The sequence below is a fragment of the Oncorhynchus tshawytscha genome, linkage group LG11 (assembly GCF_018296145.1).
Source record: "Oncorhynchus tshawytscha isolate Ot180627B linkage group LG11, Otsh_v2.0, whole genome shotgun sequence".
NCBI lineage: Eukaryota > Metazoa > Chordata > Actinopteri > Salmoniformes > Salmonidae > Oncorhynchus > Oncorhynchus tshawytscha.
Window position 1 is genome coordinate 3,278,640 of NC_056439.1, and position 23,754 is coordinate 3,302,393.

Sequence of the window (23,754 nt, forward strand, 5' to 3'; positions counted from 1 at the left end):
TTTGGATGATTGGACTTTGATATTGAATGACTTTCATGTCTGTGGATGTAAGTTGAGCACCACGGCTTCAGAAACAGCTGTGGAGTTGAATTATGTACAGTAAACTTAACTGTACATATTCTGTGTAAATAAACAAATACACTGAGTGTATAAAACATTAGGAACACCTTCCTAATATTGAGGTGAGCACCCACCCTGCACTCCCTTTTGCCCTCAGAACAGCCTCAATTCATGGGGTATGGACTCCACAAGGTGTTGAAAGCGTTCCACAGGGATGCAGGCCCGTGGTAACTCCAATGCGCCCCACAGTTGTGTCAAGTTGCCTGGATGTCCATTGGGTGGTGGACCATTCTTGATACACACTGGATTTTTTTTGTGTGAAAAACCCAGCAGCGTTGCAGTTCTTGACACACTCAAACCTGCGCGCCCGGCACCTACTACCATACCCCGTTTAAAGGCACTTAAATCTATTGTCTTGCCCATTCGTCCTCTGAATGGCACACATAAAAATCAGAAATTCTGATTATTGTGTAACTGCTCTTTCAGATTGTAATGGGAACCTAGGAAAATTCTGGAAAACGGTCAAATCCCTGAAGAGTTCTACTTCCTCCTCTCTGCCACAACAAATTAATTCACTGGCCTCATTATGAAAAAAAAGCCATAATTGATGCATTTATTCAACCTTTTATTTAAGTGGTCTATCTCTTTGAAATAACTTCTCAGCCTATTCACAATTATATTGTTTTGGATGCTGATAAGGGAAACTTGCTGAATAATCAGATAAATTATAGTCAAAGCTTTTCTTTTAGTCCATTTATAGAAAAATAATACCTGGATATTTTGCTGGCAATAGATAACAAAAAAATCCACAGGCGACCAATTTGATCTTTTTTACCCCCTACAATGTAGAACAGAGTATGAGTAGGTGGGTCTACACTTTTGACTGGTACTGTAAATATCTCACACAGGGCACATTTGGAAAAGAGACCTAGGTGTCAATATGTCTTCCCTGTCCAAATAAAGGTATAATAAAAAAATAAGCATACACAATCCATGTCTCAATTGTCTCAAGGCTTAAAAACCCTTCTTTAACATGTCTCCTCCCCTTCATCTACACTGATTGAAGTGGATTTGACAAGTGACGTCAAATAAGGGATCATAGTTTTCACCTGGATTCACCTGGTCAGTCTGTCATGGAAAGAGCAGGTGTTCCTAACACTTTGAACACTCAGTGTGTACGGCCCACAACTGTTTACAGCCATTCACAGTGCAACCAAACAAACATGGCAGGGCTCCAATGCTTGGCATCAAAACACAACCACCGCACACGGCTTCTGCAGCACTACCTCGGCACCCCCTCCTCTCGCTCGGTAAAAATCAAAATATTTGTCTCTGTTGACTAGACTGACACGTTTCCAATGCCGATTATCAACCATCTGCAGCAGACGGTGTTCAACCGACAATAGTGAGTTGAACTCCATAGAAACAGAAGTATCACTCATCACAGAACGTCAACATGGATGGGAATATCAGTTCTATTAATCATGGGTCTAGAATTAAAACCTCGTAGAACAGTAGGAAATCATCACTGACTGCATTCCAGGGCCTCAGCAGAGATCTAGGATATCACCCCCGCTGCCATCCGCTACGTCTATTTACTTGCCAGATATCCTTTTAAAAAGATCATGAGACAGAGAGAGGGAGATCACTCTACCCTGGATATAATTTACAACATTAACAGACGCCGGGGGAGGAATGGCAGGGTCCAAGCGCTCCAATCCCATAGCAGAGAAGGAAAAAACCCCACAAGCAAAACAAACCTAATATGAATACATTTGTGACATTGGTTGTCACGATTCGTCATCACAGGATGACACACAACCTCCGTTAAACCGTTAAAGAGGAGAACATTCCCTTAGATTGAATGACAGTTGAATCTGTTTTGTATGCTGCCGTTTGCAACCATAGAGGAAAATAATGTAAAAACACCCTCCTATCTAACCTATACATTTATTCAGATCACTTATAAATCAGTACATTCAACTAGATGAACAACCACAGGCCATCACAGTCACTGCAGGCTCTTCAAAATACCTGCTTTTACATATGTCTCTTCAATTTCTTATTCGCCACCTTTCAGTGAGTTTTACCCAGGGTTCATAGGGAGCTCAGGGCCCATGCTACTCCAGATACAGATGTTGGATCTTAATTTGACCAGGATTGTCACAGCAAAATAATCCTGCAGCAACAGGATCGCTGGCTGACTGTTTCAGGCTGTACGATGTGACACAAGCATTATATCGCGTGAAGTCGGATCAGCTTACTGTATACGCATTATATGTGTAAGAGAGAGAGCGAGAGATTTAACTCCACCTATCTTAACCATTATTTAACCAGGAAGATGGTTAATCTCTTGTGGATGAAATCCTCTTTTACTAGGAACTTGACAAGGGAAGGAGACTAACCAGAGGATCCAACACCTGGTAGATGAATCACCACAATGTAGACCAGGTGTGCAAAGAAGACGGAGGAACGGTCAATCAGTTGGAATGGCACTCAGCTCAGCTGGAGCTGGATGGACTGAAGTGTTCAAATCTTATAGAGTTCCACAACAATGCAGACTGGCTAGGGGCCATGGCACCCTGTGGGAGTGTGTCCAACCCTTTTGTGAAGCCTGGCCCCACAGAATTTAATGTTGAAGGATTATATCTCTCGCCGAGGGAGATTGGTCAAATCCTGCCGGGATTTGATCTCACCAGGGGCACTTTAGACATCAATGGGTGAGGGAAAGATAGCCTCTGGAGAATGACGTCTGGGTTGTGTTCACTAGGGCAAAATATTTTTCAATGGTTTGCAACGGACACCTTGCAAAAGTTGAGGTAGGTGGTGTATGTTTTTGCCAAGGTCACTACTGTCACTGTACCAGACATATCTAAGTGCATTTAGTTTGATCTAACACTCAGATAATGGTATTTAACATAGTCCTTCTCCTAAACAACACATTTCCTCCATTCTAAACCCAACCTGAACATCAGTTGTCTGGTATGCGGTATTTTCCTTAAATCAGTTATGCAGGGCTCTGTGCATCGCCATCAACTGGTCCAATCAATAGGTGTTTTGCAAGCCCTGATTCAACTATAGCGAAGAGGGTTGTGGAGGGGCACCCACTGGTATATCTTTGACAGACGGTTGGTTGCCCCATGGGACCTCAGCACGACATACCTGGGGCCTCCTGTCAATGAAATTCAGTCAATAAGGCTGGGACTGTTCTGTCCTGGTATCGCTCTCCCTCTCTCTAGAGTAACAACAGTGAATTCGTATTCAGACCCCTTGACGTTTTTCACATTTTGTTACGTTACAGCCTTATTCTAAAACTGATTAAATAAAACAATTTCTGCAGCAATCTACACACAATACTCCATAATGACAAAGCAAAAATAGTTTATTCAATTTTTTTCCAAATTTATTACAAATGAAAAACAGAAATACCTTACTTACATTAGTATTCAGCCCCTTTGCTATGAGACTTGAAATTGATCTCAGGTGCATCCTGATTCCATTATCATCCGTGAGATGTTTCTACAACGTGATTGGAGTCCACCTGTGGTAAATTCAATTGATTGGACATGATTTGGAAAGGCACACACCTGTCTATATAAAGGTCCCACAATTGACAATACATGTCAGCGCAAAAACGAAGCCATGAGGTCGAAGGAATTGTCCCAAGAGCTCCAAAACAAGACTTTGTCAAGGCACAGATCTGGGGAAGGGTACCAAAAAATGTCTGCAGCATTGAAGGTCCCCAAGAACACAGTGTCATGACGTTGGCCTGTGGGTGAGGTTTATGACCCCCCCCCCCCAATAAATACCTTTCTCCCTTTCCTCTCTCTTGACTCCACAGAAGGACTCTTGAAAAGCCTTTGTTAAACATAGAGAGTCTGGGAACATCAAAAGGTGTGGGGAAAGGAACCACATTTTGATAATCCAACCAGCTGAAAATATGCATTGGTACTTACAGAATATGATGACAGATCAGTTGTCATCTGAGACATTATTACTAATGATAGGATGACATAAACTGTATCTTGGAAAGTCTACAAATTATAGTTATCAGATTCACATGAAATGGTTGTGAAATTTAAATGTTTAAATATGAAACTGTTTGTGAAAATATTAAATGTAATTTTAGCTTTCAAATGAGAGAATTGGGTTTTCATGAGTGAACTATGCTCAACTCAGTGGCCCTGCCAATGTGAACAGACATTGGTTATAAACTATGAAACACGCCCTTCTCTCCCCTCCTATATAAAGCCCTTGACGAAAATGTAACTTTCTGTTCCGAGGACATTAGGGCGACAGTCCTATGTTAAAAGGGTTCAGATAATATGCTGTTCCAAGGACGTGTGGACTTGAGGTCCCATGTTGAAAGGACAAAGACCATCTACAGAACTAAGCCAACCTCAGCAAGAATCTAATGAAATTAGCATTGAATTTCAATGTGAAGGTGACGACCTACACCCCGGAAGGATGAATTTAGACTATAACAGCCAGAAATAGCATGAGCTTAAAAGTACGGCAACTTGGTATGAACTTTGAACTCTTATTCACTCCAGAAGTGATACCTCCTAGCCGTTGAGTTAGCAGCAGTCACTAAACGTGGGCTAGGAGAGGACGGAGAGAGCAGCCATTCTACTGCGCTCCAGTTCACCACTAGACATTCTTCAGAGGACCAGAGATCCAGGACAAACCAGCATTCCATCGACGACCAATCTACCGAAGCGCAGCTCAGAGTAAATATTTATTGCATTCTCCTTTTTCAAATGGGCGGTTATTTAGAATGCATAAGATTCTGTATTTACGATAGCATAGCTTCTCCCAACCCCCTCTCTTTGTGTAACCAGGCATATCTGTTCCATCCACCAGGGACATTTTCTTTATGACATCATTTGTAATCAATGTATGATCCATTCTGTGTGATTATTTAGGTATTTAGTGAATAAATAATTAAACCAAATTTTGTATTGCTGATTCAACTTGCTAGCCAGGGTTCGTGACGATTTACAACTTTCAGATGAGACTAAACAAGGTGACGATTAAATATTGACTGCTATTGATGTAAAAGATTACTAGGTCTTTAAGAGTTTATTCGGAAAATAACAGCTCTATAAACATTATTTTGTGGTGCCCCGACTTTCTAGTTAATTACATTCACCTGATTAGCTTAATCAGGTAATATTAATTACAGATAAATTATTTTATAGAATAGCATGTCTTATCACTTAATCCGGCATAGCCAAAGACAAGACAACAGTGACCACCATCATTCTTAAATGGAAGAAGTTTGGAACCACCAAGACTCTTCCTAGAGCTGGCCGTCCGGCCAAACTGAGCAATCGGGGGAGAAGGGCCTTGGTCAGGGAGGTGACCAAGAACCCAATGGTCACTCTGACAGAGCTCTAGAGTTCCTCTGTGGAGCTGGGAGAACCTTCCAGAAGGACAACCATCTCTGCAGCACTCCACCAATCAGGCCTTTATGGTAGAGTGGCCAGACGGAAGCAACTCCTCAGTAAAAGGCACATGACGGCCCGCTTGGAGTTTGCGAAAAGGCACCTAAAGACTTTCAGACCATGAGAAACAAGATTCTCTGGTCTGATAAAACCAAGACTGAACTCTTTAGCCTGAATGCTAAGCATTGCATCTGGAGAAAACCTGACACCATCCCTAAAGTAGAGCACGGTGGTGTCAGCATCATGCTGTGGGGATGTTTTTCAGCTGCAGGGACAGGAAGACTAGTCAGAATTAAGGCAAAGATGAACGGAGCAAAGTACAGAAAGATCCTTGATCCTTGTTTTTCTAGTTCCGACAGTGCAGCAATATCGAACAAGTAATCTAACAATTACACAACAACTACCTTATACACACAAATGTAAAGGGATGGAATAAGAATATGTACATATAAATATATGGATGAGCAATGGCAGAGCGGCATAGGCAAGATGCAATAGACGCTATAAAATACAGTATATGAGATGAGTAATGTAAGATATGTAAACATTATTAAAGTGGTATTATTTAAAGTGACTAGTGATCCATTTATTAAAGTGGCAAAGGATTTCAAGTCTGTATGCAGGCAGCAGCCTCTCTGTGTTAGTGATGGCTGTTTAACAGTCTAATGGCCTTGAGATAGAAGCTGTTTTTCAGTATCTCGGTCCCAGCTTTGATGCACCTGTACTGACCTCGCCTTCTGGATGATAGCAGGGTGAGCAGGCAGTGGCTCGGGTGGTTGTTGCCCTTGATTATCTTTTTGGCCTTCCTGTGACATCGGGTGCTGTAGGTGTCCTGGAGGGCAGGTAGTTTGCCCCCGGTGATGTGTTATGCAGACTGCACCACCCTCTGGAGAGCCTTACGGTTGATGGCGGTGCAGTTGCCGTACTAGGCGGTGATACAGCCTGACAGGTTGCTCTCAATTGTGCATCTGTAAAGGTTTGTGAAGGTTTTAGGTGATAAGTCAAATTTCTTCAGCCTTCTGAGGTTGAAGAGGCACTGTTGGCGCCTTCTTCACCACACTGTCTGTGTGGGTGGACCATTTAAGTTTGTCCGTGATGTGTACGCCGAGGAACTTGAAAGCTTTCCACCTTCTCCACTACTGTCCTGTCGATGTGGATAGTGGGGTGCTCCCTCTGCTGTCTCCTGAAGTCCACGATCATCTCCTTTGTTTTGTTGACGTTGAGTGAGAGGTTGTTTTCCTGACACCACACTCTGAGTCCTCCATATACAGTAGGCTGTCTCGTAGTTGTTGGTAACAAGCCCACTACTGTTGTGTCGTCTACAAACTTGATGATCGAGTTGGAGGTGTGCATGGCCACACAATCATGGGTGAACAGAGAGTACAGGACGGAGCTGAGCACGCACCCTTGTGGGGCCCCAGTGTTGAGGATCAGCGTAGAGGAGATATTTCCTACCTTCACCACCTGGGGGCGGCCTGTCAGACAGTCCAGGGCCAAATTGCACAGGGGTTGAGACCCAGGGCCTCAAGCTTAATGATGAGCTTGGAGGGTAATATGGTGTTGAATGCTGAGCTGTAGTCAATGAACAGCATTCTTACATAGGTATTCCTCTTGTCCAGATCAGATAGGGCAGTGTGCAGTGTGATGTGTGCAGTGTGATGGCGATTGCATCGTCTGTGGACCTGTTGGGGCGGTATGCAGACTGAAGTGGGTCTAGGGTGACAGGTAGGGTTTAGGGCATGGGTGTCAAACTCTGGCCCGGGGGCCAAATTTGGCCCGCGGGGTAATTATATTTGGCCCGCGAGACAATACCAAATTACTACTAGAGCTGGCCCGCCGGTATTGTACAGCGCATTCACCACTAATACTACGAATCCCATAATGCTCTGCTGTTTTCGCGCGCCAATCAGGACAGGACCCAGAAACGCTCTCTCCTCTGTGACAGTAGTCATAGCAACATAGACGCTACAACTGTCAGCGAGCTAACCCTTCCCAAAAATGGCGAAAGAAAGGCAGAAAACAGGAGCTTTCTGGACAAGTGGGAGGCAGAATATCTGTTTACATATGTAAAAGACAAACCTGTTTGTCTTGTTTGTGGAGTCAACGTGGCTGTAAGTAAGGAGTACAACATTAGACGACACTATGAAACGAAACACCATGACAAATACAAGGACCTGGACATGACTCAAAGGAGCCAGAAAGTAGAGGAGATGAAAAGAAGTTTGGTTTCACAACAGAATATGTTTAAAAAGCCACATCACAAAGCGAGGCTGCTGTAAAGGCTAGTTATATAGTGGCAGCAGAGATCGCAAAATCAGCCCGGCCCTTTAATGAGGGAGAGTTCATGAAAAAGTGCATGATGAAGGTTTGTGACCTCGTATGCCCAGAGAAAAAACAAGCATTTTCAAACGTGAGCCTGAGCAGGAACACAGTAGCTGATCGCACATGTGATCTTGCCACCAATCTGTATGACCAGCTGATGGAAAAGGGAAAAGATTTTGTTGCGTTCTCCTCGCTGTGGATGAGAGCTGCGACGCATCTGATACTGCTCAGCTGTCAGTCTTCATCCGTGGAGTGGACTCAAATCTGTGCGTTACGGAGGAGCTATTAGGATTCAAATCAATGCATGGCACAACCACAGGAAAGGAAATCTTTGAGGAGGTTTCCAAATGTGTAACTGAAATAAAGCTGCCGTGGGATAAACTCGTTGGATTAACGACAGATGGTGCGCCAGCGATGTGCGGTAAAAAGAGTGGACTGGTGGGCATGGTTCGGGAGAAGATGCGGGAAGAGAACTGTGCAGGTGAGCTAACTGTTTACCACTGCATCATACATCAGGAAGCACTGTGTGCCAAAGCCCTAAAGATGGAACATGTTATGACCACAGTAACACAGGTAGTTAACTTTATAAGAGCCAAAGGTCTAAATCACCGCCAGTTTAAATCTTTTCTGGAGGAGTGTGTTTCGGAATACGCAGATGTGCCGTATCACACAGAGGTGAGATGGCTAAGCAGAGGAAAAGTACTGAACAGATGTTTCGAGCTGCGTGAGGAAATATGTCAATTCCTGGAAACCAAAGGGAAGGATACAGCAGAACTCTGGGAGCAAAAGTTCCAGTGTGAGCTGGCCTTTCTCTGTGACATCTCGAGCCATCTCGATGCGCTGAACCTGCAGCTTCAGGGGCGGGGGCGCATCATCACAGACATGTACGCTGCAGTGAGGGCCTTCAAAACTAAACTGTGCCTGTGGGAGAATCAGATGCTGTAAGGAAACCCTTGCCATTTTCCCTGCTGCCAATCCATAAAAGCGCAGATCTCTACCGCCGTGTTCCCATGCGCACAGTTTGCTGAAAAACTCAGTGTTCTCGCCGCTGAGTTTAGCCGGCGATTTGCCGACTTCAATGCCCAGAAATGCAAGTTTGAACTGCTTAGTAATCCCTTCGCAGTTGATGTGGAAAATGCACCAACCAACATCCAAATGGTGATTGAACTCCAGTGCAACGACACGCTGAAGTCAAAGTATGATGCTGTGGGCGCCGCACAGTTTCCACGGTTCATCCCTGACACAATGCCTCAGCTCCGCACCCAAGCTGCTCAGATGCTCTCCATGTTCGGCAGCACTTATCTATGCAAGCAACTTTTCTCCTCGATGAAGATGACCAAAACAACTCACAGGAGACGTCTGACTGATGAACATCTTCGCTCGATACTGAGGATTTCTTCAGCTCAGAGCTTGAGCCCAGACATTGATGAACTAGCATCCAAGAAGAGATGCCAGGTATCTGGCTTGGGCACATCAGATTAGACCAGTGTGCAATAATTAACGTTTTCTTTATGCACTTTTTCTTGCTACAAGGCATGGGCTTGAATGGTTGATTGATTTATTATCATTTTATTTGTAAAATTATTAGCCAGTGGAAAAAGTTTATTTTGGTATTTAAATCAGTAGGCTGCAAATAGAAAAGAGGCATACAATTTTTATTTAAATTTTATTTATTTAAGAAATGAATGCCATTGATGTGTTTTTTCATTTGAAATTCGATTTTGCATGTCTCCACTATTAAATTATATATTGTATGGTAATAAGCGATGCTTGTTCCATATTCAATGTTAAAGCAAAACTTGTTTGGGTCCATATTAAAAGGTTAATTTGTTCAATGTTGGCCCGTGACTTTGTTCAGGTTTTACATTTTGGCCCACTGGGTATTTGAGTTTGACACCCCTGGTTTAGGCGATATGATCCTTGACTAGTCTCTCAAAGCACGTCATGATAACAGAAGTGAGTGCTACGGGGCGATAGTCATTTAGTTCAGTTATCTTTGGCTTCTTTGGTACAGGAAAAATGGTGGCCATCTTGAAGCATGTGAGGACAGCAGACTGGGATAGGGAGCAATTGAATATGTCTGTAAATACACCAGCCACCTGGTCTGGGCATGCTCTGAGGAAGTGGCTAGGGATGCCGTCTGGGCCAGCAGCCTTGCGAGGGTTAACACGTTTAAATGTTTTACTCACGTCGCCCATGGAGAACGAGAGGGGGGGCCCGCAGTCCTTGGTAGCGGGCCGCGTCGGTGGCGCTGTATTATCCTCAAAGCAGGCAAAGAAGGTGTTTAGCTTGTCTGGAAGCAAGACGTCGGTGTCCGTGACTTGGCTGGTTTTCCTTTTGTAGTCGGTAATTGCTTGTAGACCCTTCCACATACGTCTAGTGTCTGAGCCGTTGAATTGCGACTCCACTTTGTTCCTATACCGACATTTTGCTTGTTTGATTGCCTTGCAGAGGGAATAACTACATTGTTTATATTCGGCCATATTACCCAACATCTTTCCATCCATGAATGCGGAGGTTCGTGCTTTCAGTTTTGCGCGAATGCCGCCATCTATCCACAATTTCTGGTTAGGGTAGGTTTTAATAGTCACAGTGGGTACAACATCTCCAATGTACTTCCTTATAAACTCTCTCTATCCGAGTCAGTGTATAAATGGATGTTATTCTCTGAGGCTTCCCGGAACATTTCCCAGTCCGTGTGATCAAAACAATTTTGAAGCGTGGTCAGACCAACATTGTGAATGGTTCTAGTCATGGGAACATCCTGTTTGAGTTTCTGCCTACAGGACGGTAGGAGCAAGATGGAGTCGTGGACGGATTTGCCGAAGGGAGGGCGGAGGAGGGCCTTGTATGGATCGAGGACGTTAGAGTAGCAGTGGCCAAGTGTATTGCCAGCGCAAGTGCTACAGTTAATGTGCTGGTAGAATTTAGGTAGCCTTATACTCAAATTAGCTTTTTATAAAATTCCCAGATACTATAAATTCAGCCTCAGGTTATATGGTTTCCAGTTTACATAGAGTCCAGTGAGTCCTCTCTCTCTCTCTACCTCTCTCTCTACCGCTCTACCCCTCTATCTCTCTACTTCTCTCTCTCTCTACCTCTCTCTCTCTAACTCTCTCTCTATACCTCTCTCTCTGTACCTCTCTCTCTCTGTACCTCTACCTCTCTCTCTAACCTCTACCTCTCTCTCTACCTCTCTACCCCCTCTCTCTACCTCTCTACCCCCCTCTCTACCTCTCTACCCTCTCTTTCTACCTCTCTACTCCTCTCTCTCTCTCTCTCTCTCTACCCCTCTCTCTCTCTACCCGTCTCTCTCTATACCTCTCTACCCCTCTCGCTCTCTCAGTAACTCACTGTGCGCGCCTGGCAAGTGAGTGAATGTTGGTGATCCTTGACTTGCCCTCGACCTATAGGTACACAGAGTGCTCTCCTTCTTTCCTGCTTGACTTCTCTCTCCCTCTCTCTCTCTCTCTCTCTCTCTAGTCTCCTTCTTTCCTGCCTGACTTCCCCCCTCTCTCTCTCTCGTCTCCTTCTTTCCTGCCTGACTTCTCTCCCTCTCCCCTCTCTCTCTCTCTCGTCTCCTTCTTTCCTGCCTGACTTCTCTCCCTCTCTCTCTCTCTCTCGTCTCCTTCTTTCCTGCCTGACTTATCTCCCTCTCTCTCTCTCTCTCGTCTCCTTCTTTCCTGCCTTACTTCTCTCCCCCTCTCTCTCCCGTCTCCTTCTTTCCTGCCTGATTTCTCCCTCTCTCTCTCTCTCTCGTCTCCTTCTTTCCTGCCTGACTTATCTCCCTCTCTCTCTCTCTCTCGTCTCCTTCTTTCCTGCCTTACTTCTCTCCCCCTCTCTCTCCCTCTCTCTCTCTCTCTCTCTCTCGTCTCCTTCTTTCCTGCCTGATTTCTCCCCCTCTCTCTCTCGTCTCCTTATTTCCTGCCTGACTTCTCCCCCTCTCTCGTCTCCTTCTTTCCTGCCTGACTTATCTACACCCCGCTCTCTCTCTCTCTCGTCTCCTTCTTTCCTGCCTGACTTCTCTCCCCCTCTCTCTCTCTCGCTCTCTCTCTCTCTCTCTCTCTCTCTCACCTCCTCCTTATGTGAGACAGGACAGAGAGCTGACAGCTTCTAAAAATAGCAGCCTGGGTAGAGGCATGTTCTGGCCTTCTCCATTCATAGAATAAGCCTACACTTTGGCTTTTTCGTGAATATAACAAAACTAAATGATTAAGCATTTCTAAGAACTTAAAATGAGGTCCTGACATTTCTCAGTAGGGCTTTAGTTTAGTGACTGTTTGCTGGTATACCAGTTCACCAAGACTACACATTAAACCATTACCTTGGAGTGAAAAGCAAGTGGAATAACAATTCCATAGCTACTGTATAACCAAAATGTATTAATTTATGCTTTTACTCTTTTTATAAGTTGAATTGACCATAATAGCCAAAGAAAATGCGATACTGGTTTTAAAACAGAATCTCTTTTCAAGTAGTCAGCAGCCAAAACACCTCTTATTGATAGGGGACTGTTTCAGCCTCACTCTAAACACTGTTGACGTGACAACCATGGAAGCCTAGACATGCACTAAGGAGCTTGTTATATATAATTAACGTAGTGAAAGGAGGAAAAAACAAGCTTTTTTAATTATCAGATGACATTCCTTCTCCTACATCTATCCCCCCCTCTCTCTCTGTACTCCCCTTCTCTCTGCCCCCTCTCTCTCTGTACTCCCCCTTCTCTCTGCCCCCCGCTCTCTGTCCCCCCCTCTCTCTCTGTACTCCCCCTTCTCTCTGCCCCCACCCTCTCTCTGCACACCCCCACTCTCTCTGTACTCCCCCTTCTCTCTGCCCCCCCTCTCTCTCTGTACTCCCCCTTCTCTCTGCCCCCCTTCTCTCTGTCCCCCTCTCTCTCTCTGTACTCCCCCTTCTCTCTGCCCCCACCCTCTCTCTGCACACCCCCTCTCTCTCTGTACTCACCCTTCTCTCTGACCCCTCTCTCTGCACCCCCCCCTCTCTCTGCACCCCCCTCTCTCTGTACTCCCCCTTCTCTCTGCCCCCCTCTCTCTCTGTACTCCCCCTCTCTGCCATCCCTTTTCTCTGTCCCCCCTTCTCTCTCACCCCCTTCTCTCTCACCCCCCCCTCCTCTCTCCCTGCCTCCATCCACCCACCCATCCATCCAAGCCTCTTCCATTCTCTCTGCTGCTCTCAGTCATCTAAAAATACATCTTCATTTCCTTTTCTCCCTCTCGTTAATTGAAGCACAACATACTCCTGATTAGCCAGGAGTGAGGAAGCGGGCGTGCTAAGGCTGACTTAGCGTTGGCAATGAGGACATGACAGGCCCATGAAAGATGCAGGTAGAAGAAACTACATTATTCAGCCTGCAATGCTTCCTACCTCACGGTGCACTTTACGTCACTGGCTGAATAAGGCCACACTGAGGCTGCATCTGAAATAGGGCCTGGTCAAAAGTAGTGCACTATATAGGGAATATGCGCGCCATTTGGGACACACCCTCACTCTAGCTAGTGCTGTGGTAGACTGGAGCCTCACACTTCATTGGGCTACTTCACTGGCTGGCTGACAACAAGTCTATAGTTGCATTAGACAGGCAGCCCAGTTCTGATCTTTTTCCCACTAATTGTTATTTTGACCAATCAGATCAGTTCTAAAAAAGATCTGACGTGAGAACATCTGATTTGATTGGTCAAAAGACCAATTAGTGGAAAAATTATCAGAATTGGGCTGCCTGTCTAAACACAGCCAAAGAAGCTGAATAAGGCCCCATTTAGGCCTAGGATTAATCTAGCACTGCAGTTAGCTGTGAAAGCCTGCAGCGATTGTGTTGCTATGAGAAGGAAGAAAAAGGACCAAACTTATAATATTGGATAGCGCTGCAGTTAGCTGGAGATGTGGAGTTAGAGACCTGCAGTTATTTTTCTGTTATGTGAAAGAAGACCAAGGTTGAATTCCCGAATTGGAACCGTGTTCTCTGACATCGCTGGTTGTAAGAAATGGTAATAGAGCTCTGCTGATATCGAGAATGTTGTGAGCCATATAGCATATGCAGCCTGTGGATATTGAAACCATCTTGAATTGAGTTTAAAAAAAGGCCTTACTGTTTCGGCTCAAAGCCATTTAGGATGAGCAATATGAATTGTTCTAGTTTTCAAATGTAGATGTAGATGTACATTCAGAAATGTAAATTCATGAATTGTTCATTCTTTCAATGATGTAGTCAAGCTATATACCACTAAGATTAACACCATCAACCCATTACCTTGTCATGTTTTCCAAAGCAGAAGCGTGAAGACGCTTTCACAATAAAGGTCCCATCTTTCAACTCTAACTGTGTGGAACAGCCTGAGGATGGCTCTGTGCATATTCACTGAACTTCATCTCATAATAATAGCTTCATTTGGGATGGAAGATTATTTTTTGTGTTTCTGCACAGTCCGACTGCAATGGACTCGACCTCAAACACTCCCATTGTATCTTACCTGTGTTATAGTGCTTGGTGCAGTATCTCAGATCCGTCTCATCCTTCATTATGAACTGTGGGAGGGTCAACCCATCAGCTACCTGGACTGGTCCATTCTCCTGCCACTCAAAGATCAGGTCGTTCATTGTGTAGCCAACTGGAAAAGAAGAGAGGCGGGACTTGCAATCAGACAATATAGCCTCGGCCCGGGTTACTGTACAGTAAAAGCACTGTGTGTGTCAACAGCTGACGTGAAAAAGACTTTATAAATACATAATCAATTGATGATTTCTACATTTCATATCTCCACCTAGACCAGATTTATGGGAAGATCAAAATATCCTAGATACCTTGTGTGTTATATGCTGTATCATACATGAAATATCAATGCTATAGATTACACTGAATCAAGGATAAGTTGTTCATTTCAATAGATCAACCAAGAGTCAATGTTGTTAATGTCACACTGTCTTTAGTGCTAAAGGAATAAGCTGGGGCAGACTTCATGGGCCAACCCACTATTTAGTATACCAATCCACTATTTAGTATACCAATCCACTATTTAGTATACCAAGCCACTATTTAGTATACCAACCCACTATTTAGTATACCAACCCACTATTTAGTATACCAATCCACTATTTCGTATACCAACCCACTATTTAGTATACCAACCCACTATTTAGTATACCAATCCACTATTTAGTATACCAAGCCACTATTTAGTATACCAACCCACTATTTAGTATACCAACCCACTATTTAGTATACCAATCCACTATTTCGTATACCAACCCACTATTTAGTATACCAACCCACTATTTAGTATACCAATCCACTATTTAGTTTACCAACCCACTATTTAGTATGCCAATCCACAACAACCTTGGATTATAATGGTTTATCCATTCAAAAATGGGTAATTCAGGCAAAGATTTCCCAGGATGGAATGTATGACTGAGGCCTTACAGATAATGGAGTGACTGACGTGAAAGGTGGAGGGATGGAATGTATGACTGAGGCCTTACAGATAATGGAGTGACTGACGTGAAAGGAGGAGGCATGGAATGTATGACTGAGGCCTTACAGATAATGGAGTGACTGACGTGAAAGGAGGAGGGATGGAATGTATGACTGAGGCCTTACAGATAATGGAGTGACTGATGTGAAAGGAGGAGGCATGGAAAGTATGACTGAGGCCTTACAGATAATGGAGTGACTGACTTGGAAGGAGGAGGGATGGAAAGTATGACTGAGGCCTTACAGATAATGGAGTGACTGACGTGGAAGGAGGAGGGATGGAATGTGTGACTGAGGTCTTACAGATAATGGAGTGACTGACGTGAAAGGAGGAGGGATGGAAAGTATGACTGAGGTCTTACAGATAATGGAGTGACTGACGTGGAAGGAGGAGGGATGGAAAGTATTCTCATGTGATCAGATGAACAAAACAGGTCTGATTCTAAAGCCATGTTGACTTTACGATAATATCTCAGGAACGGCATGTAAAACTGGGACCTTGAAATGGGGAAAAAAAAGGAATCTATTTGTTTATTCCTCGGAATAAGGTCCCAGTTAACTGAGTACTAGTCATGCTAATGACCTCTTTCCATTTGAAGCATTAACATTTCCTATAGTGTCCATCAGCCAGCTATAGGGAACGGGCATTCTAACAGCTATGCCCTATTGTGCAAGCCGAAAAATCTATCCAGTCTCCTGTAGGAAAATATATATCTTTGAACGTAAGGACACTGAAAGATACCGACAAGAGTTAAATAATCAAGAGAAATTATATGAAATATCTGCACCTGGATATAGAAGCATCTTGAATATATCTCAACCTTGCATGTAGGCTATTTATCTTTAACCCAAAGTATCCCACGATGCAGTTCACCAGCCCAGGGGACTAGGTAGTGCAGACATTTCGGTTAATATTGGGAGATGAAATTAGTCAAAGCAGCCTCCGCAGTATGAGTCAATGTACTGTAGTCACAACATGACTCAGAACTTCCTCTGCTCCTACATTCCTATTGGTTCGCACTAATGGCCGATTTTCGAATGCCAGTTGATGTCTTAGGTGGTGGATGAGGTGAGTTTCCCCCTATGTAAAGCACTTGGAGCATCTGGAAAAGCACCATGCAAATCCAATAAATGATGACATTATTAGGATAAATACCGGCCATGCATACATTCTAAATGATGCCACAGTATCCCAATAGACCGACCATAATAACCATTCATTATAATTGATAAGATTTCATAAATGACATAAAATAACCCATGCCTATCTATTTCCCTCCATTCCAGACACCGGGCATCGACCCATCAACGTCATTCCCTTTTAACATTGAACTCACATTTCAAATGGCTAAAGCCGGCCAGAAGGGCCTCGCCGACTGTGGTACATAAAATAATGAAATAAACCCGGGGCCGTACAAACGAAGACAAATGATCTCCCCAAGCATTAAACAGTACAGCGCCATGGTAACTATCCCCCCGGGCCGCAACTGCACTGGAAAGGACAGGGTGTGTAAAAAAGTAGAAAACAATTAATGATGGAGCACCATGTAATTATAGCGTCTCTGTGTCCATTTTGTACTTCCTTCCACATGTTAGAGAGGTGTAGAGGGGGGAGGAAAGGGTGAGGGGAGGAGGAGAGGGAGGACGGGGAGGAGATGGGAGAGTTAGAGGAGCGCGGGGGGTAATTTAGCATGGCCATTACTATTAATATAAATGAATCCACCCTCTGCTGCCCCTCTGAACATATTTAATTTGTAGGTAATGAAGGGAGACATAGAGGAGGGTTTCCTACTCGCTACCGGACATTGATTCCCTTGCCACTCACTGCAGTGTCTCCCACATCTGGCCATGTATGCTAGCCTCTGCCTATACCCAAGTCAAGTTATACGCTTTCCTCAACACACTACCTTGCTTATTAAAAATAAGAGTCCATTCAGAGTCAATTCAAGTTCAGACCAAGTTATAGCACATCATACAGACTGTTAATACATTATTCATATTATATCGCATGTGCTCCCTCTGTATTCCTTCAATATATTCCTCAAGTCATTGACTCCCAATTCCTGCTGATTTGGAGTGTTTCTACATGATCTTCTGTGGGTTAACGTGCTTGGCCTATCTGATCCAAGCCGTTCAGAGGCTGGCTGAGCGGAGCAGGCTTTAGTTTCGTGGGTACAGTGTGTCCACTTCTGCTAGCTCTGTGGGAGTAAAGTGTTATCTTGTGACTGGCGTTATCACAGTCATGTTTTGACTCGAGAGAGCGAGAGAACAAGGGGAGGGGAGTACTACAAACTCTCTGACACAGAGACAAGAGATGTCCCGGCTAAAAGCCTCTGCGGCTGCGACACAGCAGCAATCGGCATGAATTATTTTGTGACACACTCGGGCCCCTGTGCAAATGCAAGTATTTGCCAATTTGCTACATCTTTTAGTGGACAGCGGACACATCCAGTGCTGTGTCTCCTCAAGTCCACACATCTTTAACAAGGTAACGGAGCACTTCCTTTACTCCAGGTGGATAAAAGCTAATAGGGGAGTGTGCTGTAGGGAGATGGGGAACGCATAGCGATTGATGGTCCACAGGGATTGATTTCTGCTGTGTAGGAACCCCACTCACAAAGCGGCTCATCATGAAGCGGCTCATCTTGATGGATGGAGGGATTGGGACTTGAAATTCACTTAAATGGATTCAGGAAATGGACAAGTGCTACGGGTCAAAAATATGGTTAAGATTATGCAGTAATACTACGCGAAAGAAGTGTATATGAATTTTAATATCTATATACGCAGCTAGATATTGATGTTTTATTCAAGGACAATCTGAAGATTACCCCGTAAAATGTTCCAATAATTATGCTCCTTATATGCACATATTCAGCTGGCACTTGATATGCTCATACATGTCCTCCCTTATTAGAAGTGACTTTTGCATATCTAAATATATGTTAATAACCCTCCACTAACAGCCTTCATAACCAATAACTACTGGTCTACTGGCCTGAATGAGTCCATTCCACAGGGCCATAAAGACAGTCCAGGCAGGAAGAGACCCTAGAGTATTAGGTCAGCGGTGTGTGTGTGTGTGTGTATGTGTGTGTGTGTATGCGTGTGTGTGTGTGTGTGTGTGTGTGTGTGTGTGTGTGTGTGTGTGTAAGCGAGAGCCTACATTCGTGCATCTGTGTGGTCACAAGAGGACATACCACCCACACTGGCATGACAAGGCATTATTATCCTACCCAGGTAAACCCATGCCCACGCTCTCTTCACCACAAATCTGATGAGATTATTTTACCAGTGACCTCAATATTTATTGGAACTATAAAAAGCTCCCTACTGCCCGTCAGATGAAAAATTCAATCTGAACATTTTACGTAACAGGCTTTTGTCATTTTATTCCACATATCCACGACGGATACTGCAGTCACAGGGCTATAACGGGTGGATAATATACTAAATACTGCCGTACTACTACAGTAATGCTATAGTGCTGTACTCACAGCTCTCTAGCTGCATGATACACGTCTGCACGTCCATGGGGAAGTTCTTCAGGTCCATCGGACAGGAGAGGGTTAATGTCAATCTGGAAAACAGATAGACAATAGAAAATAAAAACATGTGAGTATACATCACAACTAGGTATCGTTTGACTTGAAAGGGGCTATACATTAGGCATTCATGCCTACTTTGAACATTCATCACCACTATCACGTGCCTTATGGATGTGTTAAGTATGGGTTCTGAATGTGTTAAGTATGGGTTATGAATGTGTTAAGTATGGGTTATGAATGTGTTAAGTATGGGTTATGAATGTGTTAAGTATGGGTTATGAATGTGTTAAGTATGGGTTATGAATGTGTTAAGTATGGGTTATGAATGTGTTAAGTATGGGTTATGAATGTGTTAAGTATGGGTTCTGAATGTGTTAAGTATGGGTTCTGAATGTGTTAAGTATGGGTTCTGAATGTGTTAAGTATGGGTTATGAATGTGTTAAGTATGGGTTATGAATGTGTTTTGAATTCTTTTATGTAGCTACCCATTACATTAGGTGGTAGCGGATTTTCTGCTGAGGCCAGACAAAATTGATTCACTGTTTAACGGATTTTCCCCCCAGAAAAGTGAGGCGAGCGAGCAATTTAAAAAAAAATCATTAGGAGGATAAGGAATAACAGTACTTTATCACATTGATTATCAGATTATTATTATTAATACGCAAATTAACATGAATGATCATTATTCACATTCGAGTTGCAATATTCTATCATATTCAAAAATTATTGAAAAAAAAGGTTATATATGAATGTATTATCAGTGCATTAATCTGCTTAATTGTATAGCCTAACAAATTCAAGAATGATCAACAGTAAATAACTGTAATCAAATTAAAATGTTGATGCATAATAATGAGTTCATTACCTGAGTGCATCTCTATAGCTGAGGCGTTAACAAAATATCCATACAAATATGATTAGATTAGGCCTCTCATAGACTAGGTCTTGTAGAAAGAGGGTCAATCAAGTTAGGTCTGCCAAATGAATGTAGCAGTGGAAAAAAATACATAAATCCAGCCATACAGTATAAACTTTCATCATCATCAAAATGATAACGTGCACAATTAGAAGCATCAAGCTATACAGATCAAACGTGACTAAATTCGAGCCCAGTAACTTCTCACGGCATCCTCCTTCGACTGTCTCATCTGGCTGCCACCTGCTGATCTGCATGAAGTGTGTGAGTGTCACTGGCGATGCACGTTGCTCGACGTGCTAGCTGTTCTCGACGGCGCATCATCACTTCAAACTCATTCCGTCCTGGTGTTATCGGTTGGCCAACTACTACTGGTAGTACCGGTAAAATGTAAGATATGAATCGCAAATCACCATACAGCTGACACACTTCGATTTCATCAATCATTTTGACTTCAATTTGATTGTCCAAAATACTATCAGCTTGCACTGCGTCTTTGCTGATGAATGCCCTGTTCTCTGATGCAATAACCATGAATTTAACCGACTGTTTGTTTATAATGAGGGACGTCCCACGTTTAACCTGGACACATAAATAGTAGGAATTTGCGCTGGCTTCAGCCATGACAGCATGCGAGAGAAATTAAACATCTGCACGTCGCCTGCAGGTGCCAGCGTGTGTGTTTCACTGTCCAATCCGAGGCTCGAACATGTCCTGAGCGCGTGATCTGAGGTGGTTTGGTCTCTTGGGAAAGCATCTAGGGAGTGCGGACCGCGAGTGCATTATAAACAGAGAGCAGCATATATTGGCCAGAAAATAACACATCTGATTAGTAGTATTTTTTTTAAAATTGGGGTGTGGAGAAAAGTGAGGCGGGGCATTCATTAAACAGTAATTTAACTTTGTCTTACACTCTTAGGAAAAAAAGGTGATATCTAAAAGGGTTCTTTGGCTGTCCCCATAGAAGAACCCCTTTTGGTTCCAGGTAGAACCATTCTGGTTCCAAGTAGAACCCTTTCGAGTTACATGTAGAACCCTTTACACAGAGGGTTCAACATGGAAACCATAATAGTTCTACCTGGAACCAAAAAGGCTTTCTTATGGGGTCAGCAGAAGAACTGCTTTGGAGCCCAAAGAGTGTACATTCACATGTGTGTCATGCCTGGACAAATCCTGTCAAGTGTCAAGTGAACTTGGCTCAGTGTTGAACAAGTGCTGTAAATCGCTGGTGATGAGAGAGAGAAAGAGAGAGAGAGGAAAAAGAAAGTGTGAAAGAAGAGAGAGGAGAGAAAGAGAGAAGCTGAGAGATGAGAAGGATGGAGAGAGAGAGACATCCAGTTGGAGGAGAGGGAATGAAAGAATGAGAAAAAGGATAGAGACAAAACGAAGAAGGCTGACGGGTTTTAATTACGTCCTCCACCCCGGAGGCGCCAGGCTGCGGACCGACTCCATGGCCGATGGGATCCCTCCGCTCCATCGTGTCATATCCTCTCAGCCTTCCATCACAGCTTTTCTACGGCCCCGCCACTACACAACTTCATAACTCAACCCGACTGATGCCGTCGACTCAAGGCTTTCAACAATTCACTGCTCCACCTTGAGATTTACTCAACATTGTGGCACCCCCTGTTCTGCCTTTATGTTTAATGACAGAAGATGAGAAGTGTCCCATCTTGATTGAGGGTGTGGCAGAGCATTTTTGTCAGTACACTCTTTGAAAAAAGGGTTCCAAAAGAGTTCTTCAGCTGTCCTCATAGGAGTACCCTTTTTAATTCCAGGTTCCAGGTAGCATTCTTTTGGGTTCCAAGTAGAACCCTACGGGGAAAGGGTTCTACATAGAACCCAATAGGGTTCTACCTGGAACCAACAGGGTTTTACCTGGAACCCCAAAAAATAGTTCAAAGGGTTCTCCTATGCGACAGCCGACGAACCCTTTTAGATTCTAGATAGCAGTGGATTAGTGGATTGAATGTTTCGAGTTTGGATAAGACTCGGTGTGAGTTATTGGCCATTCAAAGTGCCTATAGTCTGATTATGTGATTGATGTATCATTGTAAGATGGTCATTTGATGATGCTTAGACCCACACCTCTTGAGGGTTTTTCACACTACTGAGCCGAACTGAGCTGAGCCAAACCAAGCTGTACTGAGCTAGCCTGGTAATGAATCCACCGTAGTTGATGGAATTATCTGAGCCCAGTTTGGTTAAGTTAGGTATTATAATGTGAAAAGGGTGTTAGTGGGATCATACTGTACACACTCACCGTATAGAATAGAGGACGTTGCCATTCTTGAATATTCTTAACAGCTTGTTGTCTGTGGTGACTTCGTGGAAATGGGCCCCTTTCTCGTTGGCGAAGAACAAGTCAGGTTTCCAGATAGAGTCCAACATAGAGGGGTCCAGGTCCAGAGAACCGTCAGGGTACTCTGTGTACGCTAACCTGGGGTCGTTCCACTTTTGACGGAGGAAGATGTTCACTCTGTAGTCCTAGTGGATGGAGGGAGGGAGAGTGGAGAGGGAGGGAGGGAGGGAGGAGAGGGAGTGAGGGAGAGGGGAGAGGGAGCGAGAGGAGTAGGGAATTAGTGACAGGTTGTGATTTGCAGTTGACTGCAGGGTCTTAACATGGTACACTGAGCTACAGTACTGTGTCCTGCCCCTCTGCATTCATCACATTCCCCCAGAGGTCTGAGTTTAGGGTCCTCGTGGTCCTAGCTGATGCTCATGGAGCAGACACCACTGAACCAGGCAGAGGGGCACCTACAGGGGCGCGAAGTCCACATATGGTGGTGACACTTTGGGGACGCGAAATCAGTACTGTATCCTCCCCTCTAAGGTCCTGGTGGTCCCTGCTGATGTTCAGAGTGCTGACATCAATGAACCAAGGCAGAGAGGACCATGAAGTCCCCATATGGTGGGGACCAGGGGCGCGGATGCGTCGGATGCCTCTGGTGCTCCCGGGATCAACTCCCCTATTCTTTCAGTTCCTTTCCCTGTTCTCTGTGCTTTATAGGGATTTGCTTATTAATAATGTCCCTTACATCTCTACGTCCGATCCCCATAGTCCATGTCGCAGTGTACGGCCCATGCCCTGTCCAGTTGAATTCATCTATAGTACTGCACAGATCTTTTATGTTCCATAGGGGGAAAAGCCCTGTCAAAATTGACATGCCCTAAAGGCACTTCAGGTATCATTTTTTTAAATGAATGCTCCAACAATAAACATCTGTTTCAGCCTTTGTTAACTTCCAACTAGGTGATATATATATTTTTAAAATCATACTTCATTTTAGGGGATACATCAGTCTAAATTGCCTTTTTCCTTACCAGTGTTGCTGAGCAAATACCAAGCTGTAATTACATATCTTGTCTACCTCAGCCGGGTGAAAACGCAAGACATTTTTTATTTGCTTTTATTAGATTTTTCATGAACATTTAGAGTAGATGTTACATAAAGTGCAGTGGAGAGAAAAGGACTGGCATATCCCATCTGAAGGCATCTGCTGTTCGAAGACAACGTCGGTACAGCAGCTCTCCTGCTATCAAACATATGGTGCACTATTACCATTAGCACTCATCACTTTAACGGGAATGACAATATCTATTCACTTGAGCTCGTTCAGAGCTGAAAAGGCAGACAGACCACTGAGAAGAACAGCTGGGAGAATTGGGATAGGTTTGATTAGGCATGACAGTGTTTGTTTTGTTCATGGTCCAGGGGCCTGTGTAGTTGTTCGTTTTCATAATGGTTAGCGTTAGGACTCGGCTAGGGAGAGCCGATCCAAAATCAGTTGCTAACGGTAGTTCCACAATGTGTATTCGTTCAGCAGCTGATCATGAATAATGACACTGAGCCTGCTCTCTCCCACTCTCTGACCCAGACTGAACAGGGAACCACACCTCACAATTGGGAGTTCACTTTTCATTGAACTTAAACTGGTGCTCCCGAAAAGCTGTGGGATTTTGTTGCTTACTCA

The 23,754-nt window shown here is 44.0% G+C and overlaps 1 protein-coding gene across 1 annotated transcript in view; it reads right to left on the reverse strand.

Moving 5' to 3' along the window:
* Positions 1-23,754, reverse strand: part of LOC112261314 (glycine receptor subunit alpha-3-like) — a 116,648-nt gene that overhangs the window by 17,319 nt on the left and 75,575 nt on the right. Inside the window, exons 4-6 of the mRNA XM_042329695.1 lie at positions 22,044-22,267; positions 18,813-18,895; positions 14,315-14,452 (exon numbers count right to left, since the gene is read on the reverse strand). Of these exons, the coding sequence (XP_042185629.1) occupies positions 14,315-14,452; positions 18,813-18,895; positions 22,044-22,267 (445 nt within the window). The remainder of the gene's footprint in view (positions 1-14,314; positions 14,453-18,812; positions 18,896-22,043; positions 22,268-23,754) is intronic.